The following is an 18,872-nucleotide window of genomic DNA, read 5'->3' on the forward strand; positions in this document are numbered from 1 at the left end:
GGATGAGTCTACCTGGTAGATGTAAAGTTTGAGGTCCTGGGAGTTCAGAGTCTCACTGAGGGACTGTGACCCAGAGGGAGGTGGATGAATCAGTGAAAATAAACTTTGCCAGCCCCGCTGTTTTCTCGAGGCAGCTCGTAGACTCAGAGGAGCAGAACAGATCTGAGCTGTGGTTCTCAGGCCTACCTGAGCCAGGCAGTGAATGATTCATGACCAGATGAGGGGGCCAGATCGAGCTCTGAATTCAGAGGAGGGTGAGGGCGTTGTAGTCTGGGAGGATGGGAAGGGCTTTTGGAGGAGTTGGGGCAAAGACAGAAAGTCTAAGAAATTGAAGGTTTGCTTGGGAATATAGTGGCAAGGCCAGTCTGAATAAAGAATATTTTATAGGGGTTTATAGAATATCTAATAGGGGAGTTATTTTGCCTTTGAAGAGATGTGGGATGTTCAGTGATGTCTGAAGCTGTTTTTGATTGTCACGGGAGGAGGGTTGCCCGGCATCTGTGAGTAGAAGCTGGAGATTCAGCCTACAGTGCACAGTGCAAGGCTCCACACAGAGTTCCCTGCTGCCATGTCAATTCTCATGGCTTGTGGCTCAGTAAATGGTACCTGCTGTTACAAGCAGAGCCCTGGGGCAGGGGCAGAACATCTCTCACTTAAGCTTTATCTTGTGAGCTAGGGAATATTATTCTTACTTTACAGAGAAGAGAACTGAGGCTCAGAATGTGTAAGGAATTCACTCAGGGCCTGACATCTAGTCATCTACAGGGCCTGGATCTGAGTCCCAATCTGTACACCCAGGAAGCCAGCAGGCTTTCCATTGGACCCCCTCAGGGGATAGAAGAAACACTGGGACCAATGTCCAGCTCAGTCTCCCCTGTCCAGCTCTCCCGCTCCTGCTGGATTTACCCTCAGTCACTTGGGCTGAGCCAACCCTGGGTGTTTTTGCTTTCGACAAGTCTCATCTCTACCCAGATGCATTCACTGGTTCTCCAATGCCTCCAGGAAAGCTCTATTGATGTCTCCTAAACTTGCATGTTCCCATAAAATTATATACAAGAAATCCTGCACCTGGAGCATGTTCTTATATAATTCCTAGCTGCCTGTTCCCTGTTTATCGTCAGTATCAGCAACAGAACAAAGCCCTCACATTACCTTCAACATGACATATTGTGTAGGGAAAACTACAGAACTGTTGAGCTGATGGAATCAGATACAACACAATAGTAACACCAGAATGACCTAGGACCAGTCCTGGATGAGTATTAGTTTCATCTTTCCCTCCTCAGAGGAGACACAGCAGAGCAGAGTCTGGAAGGCCGAGTAGGAGTAAGCCTGGCAGACGAGCTGGGGGCTGGCATTCTAGGCAGAGACAAGCGCCCAGGTGTGGAGGTGTGGGGAGAAAATTCGTGCTTAGGGAGCTGCCGAGAGTCAGCTGAGGCTGGGGCCTGGGGAAGGGGCTGGAGAGGCGAGCGGCCGTCTACTACCAGAGACCGAGGATGCCAGACAAAGGAGCCTGGGCTTGCCCAGAGGACAGCAGAGTGCTGCCCACGAGTTGTAAGCAGAGGGAGTGGTGTGCTCCTGTTTGGTTCTGGAAAGACCACTTTGGTGGCTGGGGGGAGGATGGGCTGGTGAGGATGGTGCCAGCCCAGGGGACAAGACTGTTCTAGTCCAGAGTGTGCTGTGGTTGCTGCCAGGGTTTCCTTTTCTCCAGCTCATTTATAGTGTGGACCTGTTTTAGTCCCAGAGTATGAGAGACAAGATGGCAACTGGGCTGGTTTGGAAATCAATGGGAGGGTACTTTCTTGACTTCATGATGCCTTCAGGGATCTTAAATTCAAGAAAATGAAAAGGCTTATCTGTTAAAAAAAAAAAAAAAAAATCCATCTCCTGTTAACATTCTGCACTCCCCTCCCAGGCCCCCACCTGTTTCTTCCTTCACAGAACACCTTACTGCTCCTGACAAGTTATTGTCAGAGTTATGGCAGGAGAGACAGGGAACAAAACCAACAATGTGAACTTCTGGGAGATTTTTGTCCTCAGAGGGCCCAGCTGGTGCTCTCTGGGACTTCTTGGCATCTTGGTTGGTACCTCTACCAATCACAGATTCACTCCTTGGTAATTGATGAGATGGATGGAGATTCTCCCTCCATCCTGACACCAAGATTGTGGCTCTGGTCCTCACTCGTGCATCAATAGAAGAGATGCAAAGTTTCTTAAGTTCTACAATCAACTAGGGGAAGTGTAGTTATCTCCAGGGGAATTAGTTATCTATTGCTGCCTAACTCATTACTCTAGAATTCAACATTTTAAAACAATAGTTATTATCTCTTTGTTTCTGTGGGTCAGGAATGCAAGAGCATCTCAACCAGCTGATTCTGACCCAGTGTCTCTCATGAGGGACAGTGGCGCAGATTGTAAAGAATCTGCCTGCAATGCAGGAAACCCAGGATTGATCTCGGGGTCCGGATGATCCCCTGGAGAAGGGAATGGCTACCCACTCCAGGATTCTTGTCTGGATAGCAAGCTGTTGGCCATGGCTGGAGTCATCTGGGGCGGGACACTCCTCACCAGGAGGACCTCTCCACAGGCTGTATGAGTGTCATGTTACGGCAACCAGAGCGAGTAATGAGAGAGAGAGAAAGTACATCCAAGATGGAGGCCACTGACTTGTAGCCTAGTTTCAAAAGCCAGGCACCATCACCTCTATAGTGGTCTATCTGTTAGAGCAACTCTCTAAGATCAGCCCACTCTGAAGGGAAAGGACGTCACCCCTTGAAAAAAAAGAAATTAGCAAATAATTTGTGGCTGTATTTTTTAAAACCGCCACTAGAATTATAATCTCCAAGAGGTAGCATGACACAGTGGTTAAGTGCATAAATTTAAGATTAATAAAGACCTGGGTTTATCCTGGCCCCCACATTTGCTCCTTAGGCAGGTTTTTGACAAGTCGCCTAATCTTGCTAGATCTCAATTTCCTGTAAAATAGGGGTAAGAATAGTAGATGTTTCATTGGATAGGCATGGAAATTAAAAAAGATCATGCATGTGAAGTGCCTGGCAGCGAGTAAGCACTGAACATAACACTACTTAATTGCCGCTGTAGCTGGACAACATTATTATCCTCCTTCACAAGAGGCAGAGGGGGTAAGAAGACAAGTGGGATCAGACTGCCTGGCTGGGGACTCTGGCTCTGCTGGCCATTAGCTCTGGGCAAGTCACTTATTGTCTCTTGGCCTTGGTTTTCTGTAAAATGAAGATAATAATAGCTAGTGCCTGGCCACCTAACAGGTGCTCAGTAAACATTTTCTGAATAAGGAAATGGTGGCTGATAGAGGGATACAACTCCTCTATCAAAGGGGCGTTCGCCTGTGCATGTGTTTTTGTGTGTGTTGGGATGCTACACAAAATACATTTGACTGCGAACACAGTCTGTTAACTGGGGAGCCCAGTATGGCTGTCCCAGTTCCACTTGAGAGTGCCCTGTACCCCTGAGTGTGCCCCCCTCCGAAGCCTCTGGCTCTATTCTCCCTTGTGTGTTGTTCCTGGGCTCACTGCTCAGCTTCTTCACAACCTTGGCTTTGTTCAAGCATACTTCCTTCATCATCCCTGCTGCCTCCACCAAGAATATATTTAATTGGCTTTGCACAAGAGTAGGGATTTGGTGACAGGAGGGGGGGTGGGAGGTGGGTAGACCCATGTCACACCACCTCAGAACTGCTACATTACCTTAAATTGATTTTGCAAATGAAAGCTAAAAGCTAAGCAAAGGCGACCCATCCATTTTGCCTAAAGATGATTATAATGCTCTTTTACGGCCTCCTAAATGACAAAGCAATTTGTTACCTGCCTACATCAACATTTGCTTATATTAGCACCCGGGATGCTTGATTTTTATTAGCCCCACGTTATCATTTTATGAAGACACAGGGGCTCAGTAAAATTAGTGTGCAAATAGAATGCCCATTTTGCATTTCCCTGTGGTCAGCAGAAATGCTGAATGCAATTGAGTTGATACCAGGTCAGGGGAGACATCCATAAAGGTAGCCTTCACTGCGGCCTTGGTAATGCCATCTATCATTTCTGTGCTGCTGGGAGAGACGGGGTCCGTGTGAGACGGTGTTTTTGAAAAGGGCTTGGTGGTGTTTTTGTCTTTTGTATTTTAAGTGAAAAAGCAACATACATACTAAGACATAGCTCAACTCCCACCAGCAATAAGGAATGAAAGCAAACTCTCTCGTGTGCACTGTAGATGGAAACGCAGTGGCTGTAGGATCTAATACTGCTGTCAGGGGATTCAGGAGGAGACAGATGGGGCAGCGAAAGGGCACTAGCCTGGCACTCTGCCACTGCCCCTGTGTGACCTTGGACGTGTCCCCTCCTTCTGTGAGCCTCAGTCTCCTCACTTGTGAAATGTGGTTGATACTGTCCTCCTCACAGAGGCATTATGAAGACTAAGTAAGATAATGTGTCTAAATTTCTTTATAAACCATGATCTATATGAGTATATTTTATTTATTAATGCAATAGCCAGTTCCTGAGCACCTACTCTACACAGGGTCCTGGGAAAGACATTAAATATACACCATGAAAGTCACAGTTTCTCTCTTGAGGAGCTTATATTCAGTCCAAGAAGTGCTCAGGTATTGAACTCCTTTTTTAAACCATAAACTTCTTAAAAGCAGGTGAGCTTTCTCTCTCTCGCTTTGCTCATAAAAATGCTTAGCATAGAGCCGAGAACAGAGTGAGTTCTCAAGAGTGTATTTTGGCTTCGTCATATGTCTTGTTGTATTTTGGGACCTAGTATTAGGGAAGCAGAAGGCAATTATCCGAGAAGGCAATGGCAGCCCACTCCAGTACTCTTGCCTGGAAAAATCCCATTGAAGGAGGAGCCTGGTAGGCTGCAGTCCATGGGGTCGCTAGGAGTCAGACACGACTGAACGACTTCACTTTCACGTTTCACTTTCATGCACTGGAGAAGGAAATGGCAACCCACTCCAGTATTCTTGCCTGGAGAATCCAGGGATGGGCTGCCCTCTATGGTGTCACACAGAGTCAGACACGACTGAAGTGACTTAGCAGCAGTTAGCAACAGCATTAGGGAAGCAGAGACCTCAATTCTGGTCATCCAATAGACCAAGCAAGTCCTAAGCCTTCAGATCCAGGCTTAATAGGGTTAGTCTTGTTTTTGTTTTTTAAGTTTTAGTCTCTGACTTGGTACATCAACTGTTGGGATCATGAACCACATTCATAATAACCTGCCTCTAACATTGCAGAAGAAGAAAGCCTGTTGGTGATCTCTACGTCCCCTCTCCCTCCAGATTATCCTCTAACCTAGATGGGATCTTTTAATCCAACTCCATTCAGTGTTCATTTCTCTATTTCCTTTGGTTTGTTGTTCTGTGTCAATCAGCCCTTCTTCTGCCTGTGTCTAAGTATCCTCTTCCTGAGCCTCCTTTCTGGGAATGTTACTCTTGGCTACTGCCTTTGTCTAATAATATCATTGTGTTTGCCAGGTGGCATTAGTGGTAAAGAACCCTTCTGCCAATGCAGGAGACATAAGAGACTTGGGTTTGATCCCTGGGTCATGAAGATCCCCTGGAGGAGGGCATGGCAACCCACTCCAGTATTCTTGCTTAGAGAATCCCATGGACAAAAGAGCCTGGTGGGCTACAGTCCATAAGGGTTGCAAAGAGTCAGACACGACTGAAGCAACTGAACACACACGTGCAATAGCTAAATGTTATTACACAGTTGAAACTTCTGTAGGGTCAGCAAGAGCTTGGACTCTGATTTTGGCCCATAATTTTCTAAATACTTCTTTATATCTCTAATAATTTTTATTGCTGGATATTGTGAATTATGCATTGTTGAATATCTATATTTAGTTATCTTCCTTTAAAGAGAGTTGGACTTTATATAGCAGATTGTCAAACCATTTTGTTCAGTTCAATCCTTTTGAGATTTACTTTAAAATTTTGTTAGAGTGAGTCTAGAGTGGTTTAGCCACACCACTAAGGTGTGGCCCCTTCTGGGTTCTGAATGTCCTGAATGATTAATGCAGACTTTTACTTTGAAGGTGGGGTTTCAGATGGCTCCCACCCTTCTGTGAACCCTGAGAATGTGCAGTTCACCACTCCCTCACCATTTTTTCATGATATCGTTGCCATGGAGATTCACCTCATTTATGTACATCTTGGGACCCAGCAAAGACTCATGAGGAGCTCTTTATGGATTTCTGGAATTTTTGTCTACAGATCTCCCTTTCCTCTGAAATGTACAGTTTTCCCACAACTACTACGTGTTTCAGACTCCCTAACTTCCTGAGTGAGATGCCCCTGCTCTGTCAGGACACGACTGTCTGCCCTTTGGCCTGGGGTGGGCCTCCAGGCAAACAGCTGGGACAGCCATAGGTGTACCTCACTGGTTTCCCTTTCCTCGGGAATGAGTCTTGCACTGACTCTTGTTCAATGTCTGAAAACAGTTGTTTTGTGTATCTTGTACAAACTTCTAGTTGTTTAAGATGAAAGAGAAATCTGGACCCTCTTACTTCATTAAAGCCAAACAGAATTGGATTCTAATCTCAGATCTACTCTATGTAGCTGTGTAGGTAGAACTTGAACAAATTATATAAGCTGTCTGAGCCTCAGTTTCTGCCCCAATAAAAGGAATATTGATTGCCATGTTTCTGTAAGGATAATAAATAATGTATACAACCTGCCTGACACCAGTTGCTAACTAAATGGCAGCTGTTATTACTAATGTAAATAGCTACCTTCTTTACTCCATCATTTACTGAATTTTTACTGTGTACTCAGCAATATGTTGGAGAAGGCAATGGCACCCCACTCCAGCACTCTTGCCTGGAAAATCCCATGGACGGAGGAGCCTGGTGGGCTGCAGTCCATGGGGTCGCTAAGAGTCAGACAGGACTGAGCGACTTCCCTTTCACTTTTCACTTTCATGCATTGGAGAAGGAAATGGCAACCCACTCCAGTGTTCTTGCCTGGAGAATCTCAGGGACGGGGGAGCCTGGTGGGCTGCTGTCTATGGGGTCACACAGAGTCGGACACGACTGAAGTGACTTAGCAGCAGCAGCAGCAGCAATATGTAAGCCTGTTTAATTATGACAACAACCCTATGAAGAAAGTCTTATTATCCGCATTTATGGAGCAGCACACTGAATCTCAGGATACATAACTTCCCTAGTTTCACAATCAGTGCATCTGGGATTTGATTTTGCTCATATGACTTCTTTAGATGATTGTACTACTAATATGGTCAACTGCACAAAAGAACAGGAATGTGGTTTTTAATATTGGGTAACAAGGGACATAATACAATAATTCATCAGCAATGGCTAGGCCTTAGAGGTTGAGCAAACCCAGTGATTTAAGAGAGAAATGGAGAGAACCGTTTTCCTCCACCTTTGCCCCACGTAACAACTCCCCTCTGAAATTTCCCCTCCTCCTTAGCAACCTTCTTCCACTTTATCTTCCAGACAACCTTCGGGAGGGGGCAGAGCAGAAGGTGGTATTCATCACAGGACGAGTCCACCCAGGGGAAACACCCTCTTCATTCGTGTGTCAAGGTGAGTTGCAAGACCTCATGAGCGTACTGTGCCTAACCCCCATGTCCAACTGGGGCACTGATGGCCTCTGGGACCATGTGGCCACATGCAGAGTCCTTATCTTGGGTGACAATTTACTTCACTTCTCAAGAGGCTACACCTGATCCCCATTAGTAGTTGTCCCACTAAATGTTTATGGACTACATGTACGCATGGAAGAATGGGTGAATGAACAGACAGATGGGTGGATGTGCAAATGAATAGGAAGGGCTCAAAATAGTTCTTCTGTATTTGCGGTACTGAGAATGAGTCATAGAGTTGTCTGCACTTTCTAGCTTGGTTTCACTAGTCTCCTGCTGCTGCTGCTAAGTCGCTTCAGTCGTGTCCAACTCTGTGGGACCCCATAGACGGCAACCCACCAGGCTCCCCCGTCCCTGGGATTCTCCAGGCAAGAATACTGGAGTGGGTTGCCATTTCCTTCTCCAATGCAGGAAAGTGAAAGTGAAGCCGCTCAGTCTCATGTCTGACCCTTAGCGACCCCATGGACTGCAGCCTACCAGGCTCCTCCGTCCATGGGATTTTCCAGGCAAAAGTACTGGAGTGGGGTGCCATAGCCTTCTCTGTCACTAGTCTCCAGTAGTTTACAAAAATAAAAAATCTGGCCTCCTCCCACCCACTATCACCACCAGAAAGAAAAAAGAAAAGAAAACAAAATCTGGTCCCAGGTCAATGTGTGTATTGACAAAAGTGTGGTAGACTGGGGAAGTAAGAATTGAAAATTATCTACTTACTTGTTCATTCAATCAGTCACTTAACGACTTTTGAAATACTTATCATGAACAGGAATGTATACTTCATATCAGACAACCAGAGGTAATTTCTCTTCTCAAATATATCTTTTTAAGATTGAACTTTGATTATGTAGTAGTTAACATATAAAATATATGTTTAGCCAGCAGTATAATACATGCATGTATGTATATATATATATGTGTGTGTGTGTATCAATTAGTAGCAATATAAATATGAACAACCTCAGATATGTAAATGATACCACTCTAATGGCAACAAGTAAAGAAGAACTAAAGGGCCTCTTGATAAGGGTGAAAGAGGAGAGTGAATAAGCCGGTTTAAAACTCAACATTCAAAAAAATAAAATCATGGCATCAGGTCCCATCATTTCATGGCAAACAGATAGGGAAAAAAATAGAAACGGTGACAGATTTTATTTTCTTGGACTCCAAAATCACTGCAGATGGTGACTGCAGTCACAAAATTAAAAGACACTTGTTCCTTGGAAGAAAAGCTATGAGAAACCTAGATAGCATATTAAAAAGCAGAGACATCAGTTTGCCAACAAAGGTCCATATAGTCAAAGGTATGGTATTTCCAGTAGTCATGTATGGATGTGAGAGTTGGACCATAAAGAAAGCTGAGTGCCAAAGAATTGATGCTTTTGAACTGTGGTGTTGGAGAAGACTTTAGAGAGTCCCTTGGACTGCAAGGAGATCAAACCCATCAATCCTAAAGGAAACCAACCCTGAATATTCATCAGAGGGACTGAAGCTGAAACCGAAGCTCCAATATTTTGGCCACCTGATACGAAAAGTCATGGGAAAAGACCCTGAGGCTGGGAAAAGTTGAGGGCAGGAGAAGTGGGCAACAGAGGATAAGATGGTTGGATGGCATCACCAACTCAGTGGGCATGAATCTGAGCAAACTCGAGGAGATGATGAAGGCCAGGGAAGCTTGGCCAAGCACTGTTCTAAGCACTTTACACATTTTATGTTATTTTGTTGATTTAACCTAATATTTTGGATTTATTTGATTATATTAAGTTTTCTATGTCAGAGAAACTAATATTAGCTGTATTTTTACATATGAAAAAAACAGAATTTTGGGGAAGTTAAGTAATATATCTCATTTTTGTCTCAAAATGACCATGAGGTCAAAAGGATATGATAAAACCAATGGAGGTGAGACAGCATGCTGATCTGGAAATAATGGCTATTTGCCATCCGACAGTCTTGGGGTCAAATACTGGCTCTGCCACTTCCTAGCAGTTCAGTTTCCTCAAGTGTAAATAATAATCATAATCATAATGGATTGGCCCAAAAGTTCATTTGGGTTTTTCATTATATCTCATGGAAAAAGTCAAATGAACATTTTGGGCAGCCCAATATACCAATACCTATCTGCAATGGCTGTTATGAAGCTGGCATGAGATGAATGTAAACAGGCACCCAGTCCTGTGCCTGGCATGCAGCAGACCCTCAACAGATGTCACCCGTTCCTCATGGGGATCTGAGAAGAGGAGGCAGGTAATCTGCCTGGTAAACTGTAAGGCACTCTGCAAACACATAGGGTCTTCTTTTCCCAGCTCAAGTTCTTACAGGGTTGTGGTCAGGCACCGCTGCCTCCCTCTTTGTTTCAGACAAGAAGCCTGCACTTCAGAGGGAGGGAGTGATCACCCAAAGATAAGAAGCTCAGAGGCTTGGCTAGGGGTTCTGGATCCCCCAGTCAGCCACCTTAGCTGCCTCCTTAGCATCTCACTTCCAGCTTCCTTCTTCCCCTGTCCTTGCAATAACCTCTCCCAGGGCCATCCGGATTGTACCACCTCCTTTACTGGCAGCCATCTGTCCGTTACTAATCTTGGCAGCAGCCCCATTCCCCCAGCTGATCAGATGCAACTATTTTGTCCTTGTTTGTGAAAAGACAGTAGCCTTATTATTGATACTTTATCCCTGGCAGCCCAAGCTCCCATACCTGCCCCCTCTGTGGGCAGCAGACAGAGGGCAGGGTCACCATCCCTTTCACAGATGAGGCCTGAAGCACAGAGAAGTCTGTAGTTCTCAGGTGCTCTCCCCCTTGACCCTGCCTTCCCCCAAGAGGAGTCTGAGTGGTGCTGAGTTTATCAATGGCCTCAAGCTGTATTGCAGCTTTTCAACCAGCTCTTTAGTCTTTGGCAGAGATTTTGAATGCCTTCCACTACCTTCTCAAGGTCACCTCCAAACTCCTCAGCGTGACATTGACAATACTCCATGACCTGGCTCTTGCCACATCTCACTATATGCCAGTCCCACCCACAACCTAATCCCTGGAAGAACTCTCTTCTTCCCACCACTGGGCTTCTGCATCTGCTGCTCCTCTGCCTAGGAAGTCTTGTGCCTACTCCTTGCCACCTGGCAAACACCCCCTCCTCTCCCAAGGTTCATTTCAAGTACCTTCTCTGGGTCAAAGGATGTTCAAACTGCTGCACAATTGCACTCATCTCACATGCTAGCTGCTCAAAATCCTCCAAGTCAGCCTTAAACAGTACATGAACCAAGAATTTCCAGATGTTCAAACTGGATTTAGAAAAGGCAAAGAAACCTGAGATCAAATTGCCAGCATCCGTTGGATCATAGAAAAAGCAAGAGAATTCCTGAAAAACATCTACTTCTGCTTTATTCACTACACCAAAGCCTTTAACTGTGTGGGATAATAACAAACTGTGGAAAATTCTTCAAGAGATGGGAATACCAGACCACCTTATCTGCCTCCTGAGAAATCTGTATGCAGGTCAAGAAGCAATAGTTAGAACCAGACATGGAATAACACACCGGTTCCAAATTGGGAAAGGAGTATGTCAAGGCTGTATATTGTCACCCTGATTATTTAACTTCTATGCAGAGAACATCATGCAAAATGCTGGGCTGGATGAAGCATAAGCTGCAATCCATATTGCTGGGAGAAACATGAATAACCTTAGGTATGTAGATGTCACCACCTTTATGGCAGAAAGCAAAGAGGAACTAAAGAACCGTTTGATGAAAGTGAAGGAGAGTGAAAAAGCTGCCTTAAAGCTCAACATTCAAAACCCGAAGATCATAGCATCCAATCCCATCACTTCATGGTAAATAGATAGGGGAAAAGTGGAGACAGTGACAGATTTTATTTTCTTGGACTCCAAAATCACTGCAGCCATGAAATTAAAAGACACTTGCTCCTTGGAAGAAAAGCTATAACCAATCTAGATAGCATATTGAAAAGCAGAGACATTACTTTGCCAACAAAGGTCCATCTAGTCAAAGCTATGGTTTTTCCAGTAGTCGTGTATGGATGTGAGAGTTGGACCATAAAGAAAGCTGAGTTCCAAAGAATTGATGCTTTTGAACTGTGGTGTTGGAGAAAAGACAACATGTGGTATTGTCTCCTTTGGACAGCAAGGAGATCCAACCAGTCCATCCTAAAGGAAATCAGTCCTGAATATTCATTGGAAAGACTGATGCTGAAGCTGAAACTCCAGTACTTTGGCTGTGTTCTGATGCAAAGAACTGACTCACTAGAAAAACCCTGATGCTGGAAAGATTTAAGGCAGGAGAAGGGGAAGACAGAGGATGAGATGGTTAGATGGCATCACCGACTCAATGGACATGAGTTTGAACAAGCTCTGGGAGATGGTGAAGGACAGGGAATCCTGGCATGCTGAAGCCCATGGGGTCGCAAAGAGTCAGACACGACAGAGCGAGCAAACTGAACTGGGCCCCCTGGCCCCGACCCTTCAGCCCCCTGCCTTGGCTCTGCATTGTGGGTTGCTCAGTGGTCATCTTTTTTGCCCCAATTTGTTACACGTTTGTTTTGCATTTTTTTGTTCTCCCTCTAAACCTGAGCTTTTTGAGGCCCAGGGCTGGATCTTAGAGTGCCATTTTCTGCATTTGTGAAATGGGTATTGTCTTATTCACCTCATGGGACTATTTGAGGAGCAAAGTCTGTCTTGGCTTAGGATACTAAATCTGAGTTCAGAAAGAGGAACCTCCAGTTCACACAGTCAGTAAAGTGCAGGAAGAGCTTTGAAGTTGGGTCTCCCAAGCCTTTACCCTCTCAGGGGTGGGAAGCACTAGAAGGCCAAGCTTCTCACCTGGAAGAACTCAGTGCTCAGGCTGCCCCACAGCATCCAATATGCATGTGCAGGTGAGGCTGCGCAGGCTCAGGGGTGAGGTGGCTCGCCCAGGACCACACAGCTAATCCATGGTGGATGTGGCCCTGGGGCCTGTCTCCCAAGTCCTGGTCTTCCTCTGTCCCCATCTCTGTAACTTTCCCTTGAGATACACAGTTCATCCTTCCTGAGACAGCTGAACACAGGCAGCGTTCCCCCACTTCGCCAGTGAGGAACAGAGGCAGGGTCTTCCCCGAAGGTCTCCCAGCCCCCTGGGGACACCCTAGACTACAGCCGCACGGGGCGCAGCTCAGGCTGTCTTCCCCAGACCCAGGTCTCAGCTGGACCCCTCCCCAGCCTCCCTTGTTCTGGGTAGGGCGATAGAATCTAAGGCCTGAGAGGATGAGAACCTTTGGTTCTGTTAACTCTTTTTCCCTATTAACTGGCTCTGTGACCTTGAGCAGAGGACAGACATGTGAGGCCTGGTCATCCCCATCTGGCTGGGACCTCGGTTCTCGCAACCGAGCTGCTGCTGCACCTGCTGCTGGGAGCAGAGTGAAGTCCTGTTGTGGCAGAGCTCAACGTGGGTGGCATTTAGGGGGGCAGGGCTGTGACTTTCTCAAGGCTCTGCTTGGTGGGGGGACGGCTGCTTCCCCAAACCCCCACTCTTGGCCTCCAAGCAGCTGAACTGTCCTTCCTCTGAAGCTCCAATGTGAGAGGTCAAGGCCACCCCTGCATGGTCCTGTAGCAGTGTGTGTGTGAGCCGGATCTCTGGAGCCTCGCTGCCTGGAACTATACCTCGGCCCTCCCACTCCGTACACGGTGACCTTGGGGATGTTCCACAACCTCTCCGGGTCTCAGTCCCTTTTTCCCTAAAGGGAAATAATAATAGGAATTCTGCCTCAGAGGGTTGTTGTGGAGATGAAATGAGTTAGTGTCCATAAAACATGTAAGATGGTGCTTGGTGTGCAGTCAGCGCTGAGTAAGTACTATTTATAGAGAGGGAGGCAGCATTGATGGGGCATCTTCCAGGTGCCCAGAGTACTTCCTCTAATCCTCACTGGGAACCCAAACCCAGGTGCGTGACTCCTGTACCCCATGTGCTGCCTTCCTTCCTCGGCTCCTTCGCCAAAAGAGCCATTAGCTCACCCCTTCCATTTACCTGCTGGGAGACCCGGCTGCAAGTTAGAAGTTTGGCCCAGACTTGATCTCAGGTCCAGGGAGTGTTCTTGCCCTGAAGCTTCCTGGAGTTTGTGGGACATCGCTCACTGAAAAGTCCCATCTGCAGAGCACTTGTCAACTCCAGGCCCTTTGTAAATGAATCCTTAAGCCCACCTGTGTGAAAGGCTGCCATGGAGAGGTACACCTACGTCTGGAGGTGGCTGGGCAGTGGGCAGAGCTGAGGTTTCAGACTTGAGCCACCGGGACACCTGAGTCAGAGTCCCATCACTCTCATCCCCTCACTGGGACCCCCATCAAGTCCTTAACTCTCAGAGCCTGTTTCTCTGCCTATAAAATGGCAGCAACCTGGTCCTCCAGGGCTTGCTGTGAGGATTTATGGAGCCCCCCTCCAGCTGCCAAGGGGCCCACCAGGCCCTCCCTTGGAAGCTCACTCCTCAGGGGTGTCCTGTGGGCCAGGCAAAGGATGGTGAGAACATGCATGTGTGCACACACACACTCACAACCACCAGGACACCAAGACACACACTCATACAATACACACACACACACACACACACACTCTCTCACACACACACACTCTCTCTCTCACACACACAACCACCAGGACACCAGGACCAAGCACAAGCTAAGACTGCCCACAGTGAAGTGGTGACCTTTGCCCCTTCCTCCCTCCTCTCTCTCATCATTTTCCTCCCTCCTCTATCCCGCACCTCTTCTTCATCTCCTCCCTGCTCTCTCCCATACAGCCTCATATATGCAGGAAACTAGATCCAGGAAGGGGTTGTCATGGGGCCTTTTACTTTCCCAAGCTTGTCTTTTCGTCTGTGAAATGGGCAGAGTTGGAGAAGGGAGGGTTAGAACTTAGACTCTGTGAACATCAGGCTCTTCGGGGCCAGCCTTCCTGGGATTCCATAATCTGGGTCCTTGCGCTCAGCTACGGGCAGTCAGGGTAGAGCCTAGAGGACTCCTGTCACATGACCCACACTCAGCCCAGCAGAGACACCCCTCCACTGGACCCCAAATGTCCTGCTTCAAGCCTGGGCTCTTCCCACTGTGTATCCTTCCTCTTAGCAGAGAGAGCAGCAATACCTTACACAGAACTCTCTAGAGAAAAATCATGCAAGCATATATCCAAATAATTTGCAAATCCCATGCAAATAGACTCCTGGCTCGTCCCATGTTGGTTTCATGGCAATGGTACCACTTTGAAACCAGTAGAACTGGACTGAATCCCAGTCAGGCCCCTGGGAGACACTCAGCAAATAATGTCACCATCCCGACTTGGTTTCCCTGTCTGAAAAGTGGAATCAGTCCAGCTACTGAACATAGTAGTAGTACCTGTCACTGGACCATCTCTCTTTGTGACTGCACCACACAGCTTGTGGGATCTTAATTCCCTGACCAGGGATTCAGCTCGTGCCCTCAGCAGTGAAAGCATGGATTCCTAGCCATTGGACAACCAGGAAGTTCCTGGGTCCATCTTTATTCATTCATTTCACACGTATCTATTGACCATTTGCCTTGCCCCAGTGCTGAGCTGGACGCTGACAAAATTCTGGCCAAGAGCTGGAGCTGTGTCCTTGCCCTCCTGGAGCTCACAGCCTGGACAGAAGATTTGCACAGCAGAGGCAAGCCTCAGTCCCCCACACTCAGAGGTACTGAAACTACAATTTTCCTTACATTTCTAAAACTGAACTCAGTTTCCATTTCAAGGACCCATTCTGCCAGGGGCCAGAAACTTAATCTCTGTAATCTTGGTGTCACCTTTCCCCAAGGTTGTATGGTTTAAGCCAAGACTTCTGCTGCTCCTGAGGGTGGTAGACAAGTAGTCTTCTCATCAGTGTCATCATCTACCCACAATGCTTACCCTCCATCAGTGGCATCCTTGTGACTCTCTGGGTCTTGGTCAGTGCAGAGCCCCTGCAGGTCACCAGCATGCCAGACCCTGGTTCCTGACTGCAAGCCTCTTTATCTTTGCTGGCTCTCTGCTAGGTTCGTGCTCCTACTACTGCCTTTTCCACCTTCAGGACATCCATCTATTATTATTATTACTTCCCTCCAAACCGCATTCCAGGCTGCAGCCAGGGGAAACTATCTCCAATGGCCAGATCTGACCCTGACTTTGGCAATGGCTTTCCTGAGCTGTTCATATTCTTCAGCAGGACCAGCAAGCCCCTATTTACCTCTCCTGCTTCTCTCTTAACATCTTCCCACCCCACACCTTCAGCTAAACCAAATAAGAGCAATTGAGTAAACAACACACTTCCTATGTGCTGGATACTTTGCTCACATTAACTAACTCAGATCCTTATAATACTAGTCTTGTTCTTAATTGATGAGGAAACTGAGAAACAGGGAGGTTAAGGCCACAGATTTAGTCCAGTTTGAATGTCTGTGCCTTTAGTCATGAAGCTATGCCACCTGGAACTGAAGAACTCTCTTAAGAAACAGGTTGTCTTCTGTCTCGCCTACTAATCTCTGTGTAAGACTTCCCCTGCCTGGAACACCATCTCCTGGCACCTCTTTCGTCTGGTTCACTCTACTCATTCTTTAAGTTTCCACAATCCCTTCTTGACTCCCAGGCTTGGTCGGGAGACCCCGGGGTTCCTAGGGCTCCTTGTGCTGTTCCCATGAGAGCCTTTGTTGGTAGGAGCTGCTGTCCCCCCATGCGCCCCTCTGAGCAGGAACCTATTATACATCTTGGAATGACAAGCTGCTCCTGGCATGGACCTGATCCTGTGAATGTTTATAGAATAAGTAATTATCAGCTCAACTAACACTCTACTTTGTCCAGGTCAAATGAATTCCTGGGGCTAATCTACCAATGGGCATTTATTGGGCATCTGCTGTGTGCCTGGCTCTGTACAGCAGGAGAAATAGCAATATTGAACCTTTAGTTGTGGTTTGTTTGATGCAGGTCATCACGGCCACGTGAGGTCGGCACAGGGCAGTGAGGTCGGCCACCCAGCTTCCATTTCCAAACTCTGCCACTTTTCCTTCTCTTCCTCCACCCTGTCTAGCCCCCAGTCCTGCTTTCTTCCACCTTCCTGATGAAGGATCTGCAAACTTGTTTACTGAAGGGGCAGAGACTGATCTTCAGGGGGTGGATTATGTCTCCCAGAAGGAGGAAGTGTAGTCTCCTCATTTGACAGATGAGGATTCTGGTACTTTGAGGGAAAGGAATGAAGTAGGTGGAATCATAACCTGTCACTGTGGGATGCATCCTTGGGAATTACTCTGTTCTTTCATCTGAGTTTAAAGATGAGCCAAAACTAGAACCCAGGTTCTCTGACTCCTGGTTTGTTGGCTTCTCCAGCTCAGTATCCTTGTTCCCAGATCCCACAGTCAGTCAGCTTCACAGACCACAACACCTAGTTCTAGGCTGCATTCTGATTTTTATTACCCCCACTGCGTTCCAACCTTTGATCTAAGTGACTTTATGAGAGCACATTCCAATGCTCAGGTGCTGGGACCAGCAGTCAAAATGCAGGAGTTATAAGTCAGTCCCACAGAATTCTTCCAGATCATTACCTCTGTATCAGGATGAGGAAACTGGTCAAAGAAAACTAACAACCAGTGAGGAGTCCATGCAGACCTCCAAGTCTGCACACTCTTTGCTACCTTGGTCCATTCCATACTTGTGGCCCATACTGGGGGATGGCATTTCCTCTCCACTCTTGCTCTGGCATTTCTCCTCATTTTCCTCTTCACTTACCAACCCCTCCCCACACCAAATAAAGGTGAAAGATCTCCTCCCAATTTCCTCCTCAATGGGAAAGATTCCTGTTGAACTGAGTCTGACCTCTAGCCAAGAGATGAGTCTAAAACTTCTGCTTTCCTTGCCCCACGCTCACTCTGGGTGGCTGTAGCCTCCGGTCTGGCTTTGTTTCCTCTCATCCTCTTATTAGCTGCCTAATCGGCAGCACAATTAATCTGCTCATCTGTGAAGGAGGATGGCTCACAGTGAACTGCTCCATTTCCAGAAGCCATTCTCTGAGGCAGCATGGCCAGGCCCTGAGCACTGTCTGGCTCCTTGATGGAGGGCTGCCCCGGGAGCTGGGGTCAATTAGTGGACAGAATAAGCAATTATTAGCCCCTAACAAGGGTGCTTGGCATCATTACCCTGCCCATTTACCGGCAAACCACAGCTTTCCTATGAAAACCAACAAATAAATTAGGGCATCTGGTCTACCGCCGCGTCAGCCATGCAGTAAATGATGTCCAACTGGCTCTCCGCTGCCAATGGATTCTCAGCCCAAGATATCCCTCCCCGGTCACAGCAGCTCTGGAACGTGCCACAGAGTGACTTATCATTCCAATAGCTAAGTGCCCGCCACTGGGCACATGGATTGTTCTTAGTTATCCCGCTGCTTCCTCCTGTCTGGCTGTCAAAACCTACATATCTGTCAGGGCCCAGCTCAAAGCTTCTTTCTCCTTGATACATTTTCTGCTCTCTCCAGCAGGGGAAGAGCTCTCTCAGTTCTCCTTCTGTGCTTTTGGAAGGGTTGTGTGCTCTCCTGTCAGTTTCCAGCATGGCAGGTGTCTCATGGAATGCCAGAGTTCCATTTTGTCTATTTTTTTCAGGTCTCCGAGGAATAAGTAGAAACATAGAGAGGGTCGGGGCAAAGATCAGTTCTTGTTTCCTTACCTCCTCCCCTATAGATGTGTGCAGGCCATGGCCAGGACATCAACAAAGGTGGTGACAGGGTCAGATTTGGGCTTCAGGACAATCCCTGTGGCTGTAGTGATAAGGGCACCTTCTAGAGGTTTTTGCTGTCACCTAGGCCAGCTCTGGTTGCTCTCATCCAGGCTAGATGTGATGGTGGCCTAGAACAGAAGAGAGGCAGGGGGATGGAGATGAGGGGCAGATTTGCTAGTTTCAGAGAAGAGACTCGGGGACTGCCTGACTATAGGAAAAGAGCCATGGAGGAGACAGTCCTAAATCTGGTGACCAGGAGGCAAGGTGGGGTTTGTCCTAGTGAGAAGCCGAGAAGGCAGCCAGCCCTGGAGTCTGGAAACAGAGGACCCTTTAAGTGGGGAAAGGAGTAGAGTTGGGGGTATTGACAAAACCTCCCTGTCTTTTTGTGACTTCTCTCTGTTTCCTGGTGTACTCATCAGCCTCATGAGGACTGAGACCTCTCAAGGTCCTCGGCCCCGCAATCATCCAAACTAATGTCAGCCTTTAGCTAGTAGTGGACCCATTAGG

General features: G+C 47.1%; 1 protein-coding gene and 1 long non-coding RNA gene across 4 annotated transcripts in view; one reads left to right on the forward strand and one right to left on the reverse strand.

The window, feature by feature from the left end:
• AGBL4 (ATP/GTP binding protein like 4) overlaps nucleotides 1–18,872 on the forward strand; it is a 1,469,133-nt gene that overhangs the window by 1,314,719 nt on the left and 135,542 nt on the right. For all 3 annotated transcript variants that reach the window (XM_027537317.1, XM_027537316.1, XM_027537319.1), the window contains one exon: nucleotides 7,498–7,587. In XM_027537317.1, the coding sequence (XP_027393118.1) occupies nucleotides 7,498–7,587 (90 nt within the window). The remainder of the gene's footprint in view (nucleotides 1–7,497; nucleotides 7,588–18,872) is intronic.
• Nucleotides 15,353–18,872, reverse strand: part of LOC113889914 — a 42,163-nt gene continuing 38,643 nt past the window's right edge. The window contains exon 3 of the long non-coding RNA XR_003510377.1: nucleotides 15,353–18,493. This is a non-coding gene — a long non-coding RNA (uncharacterized LOC113889914). The remainder of the gene's footprint in view (nucleotides 18,494–18,872) is intronic.

Source organism: Bos indicus x Bos taurus, chromosome 3 (genome assembly GCF_003369695.1).
Source record: "Bos indicus x Bos taurus breed Angus x Brahman F1 hybrid chromosome 3, Bos_hybrid_MaternalHap_v2.0, whole genome shotgun sequence".
Lineage (NCBI taxonomy): Eukaryota > Metazoa > Chordata > Mammalia > Artiodactyla > Bovidae > Bos > Bos indicus x Bos taurus.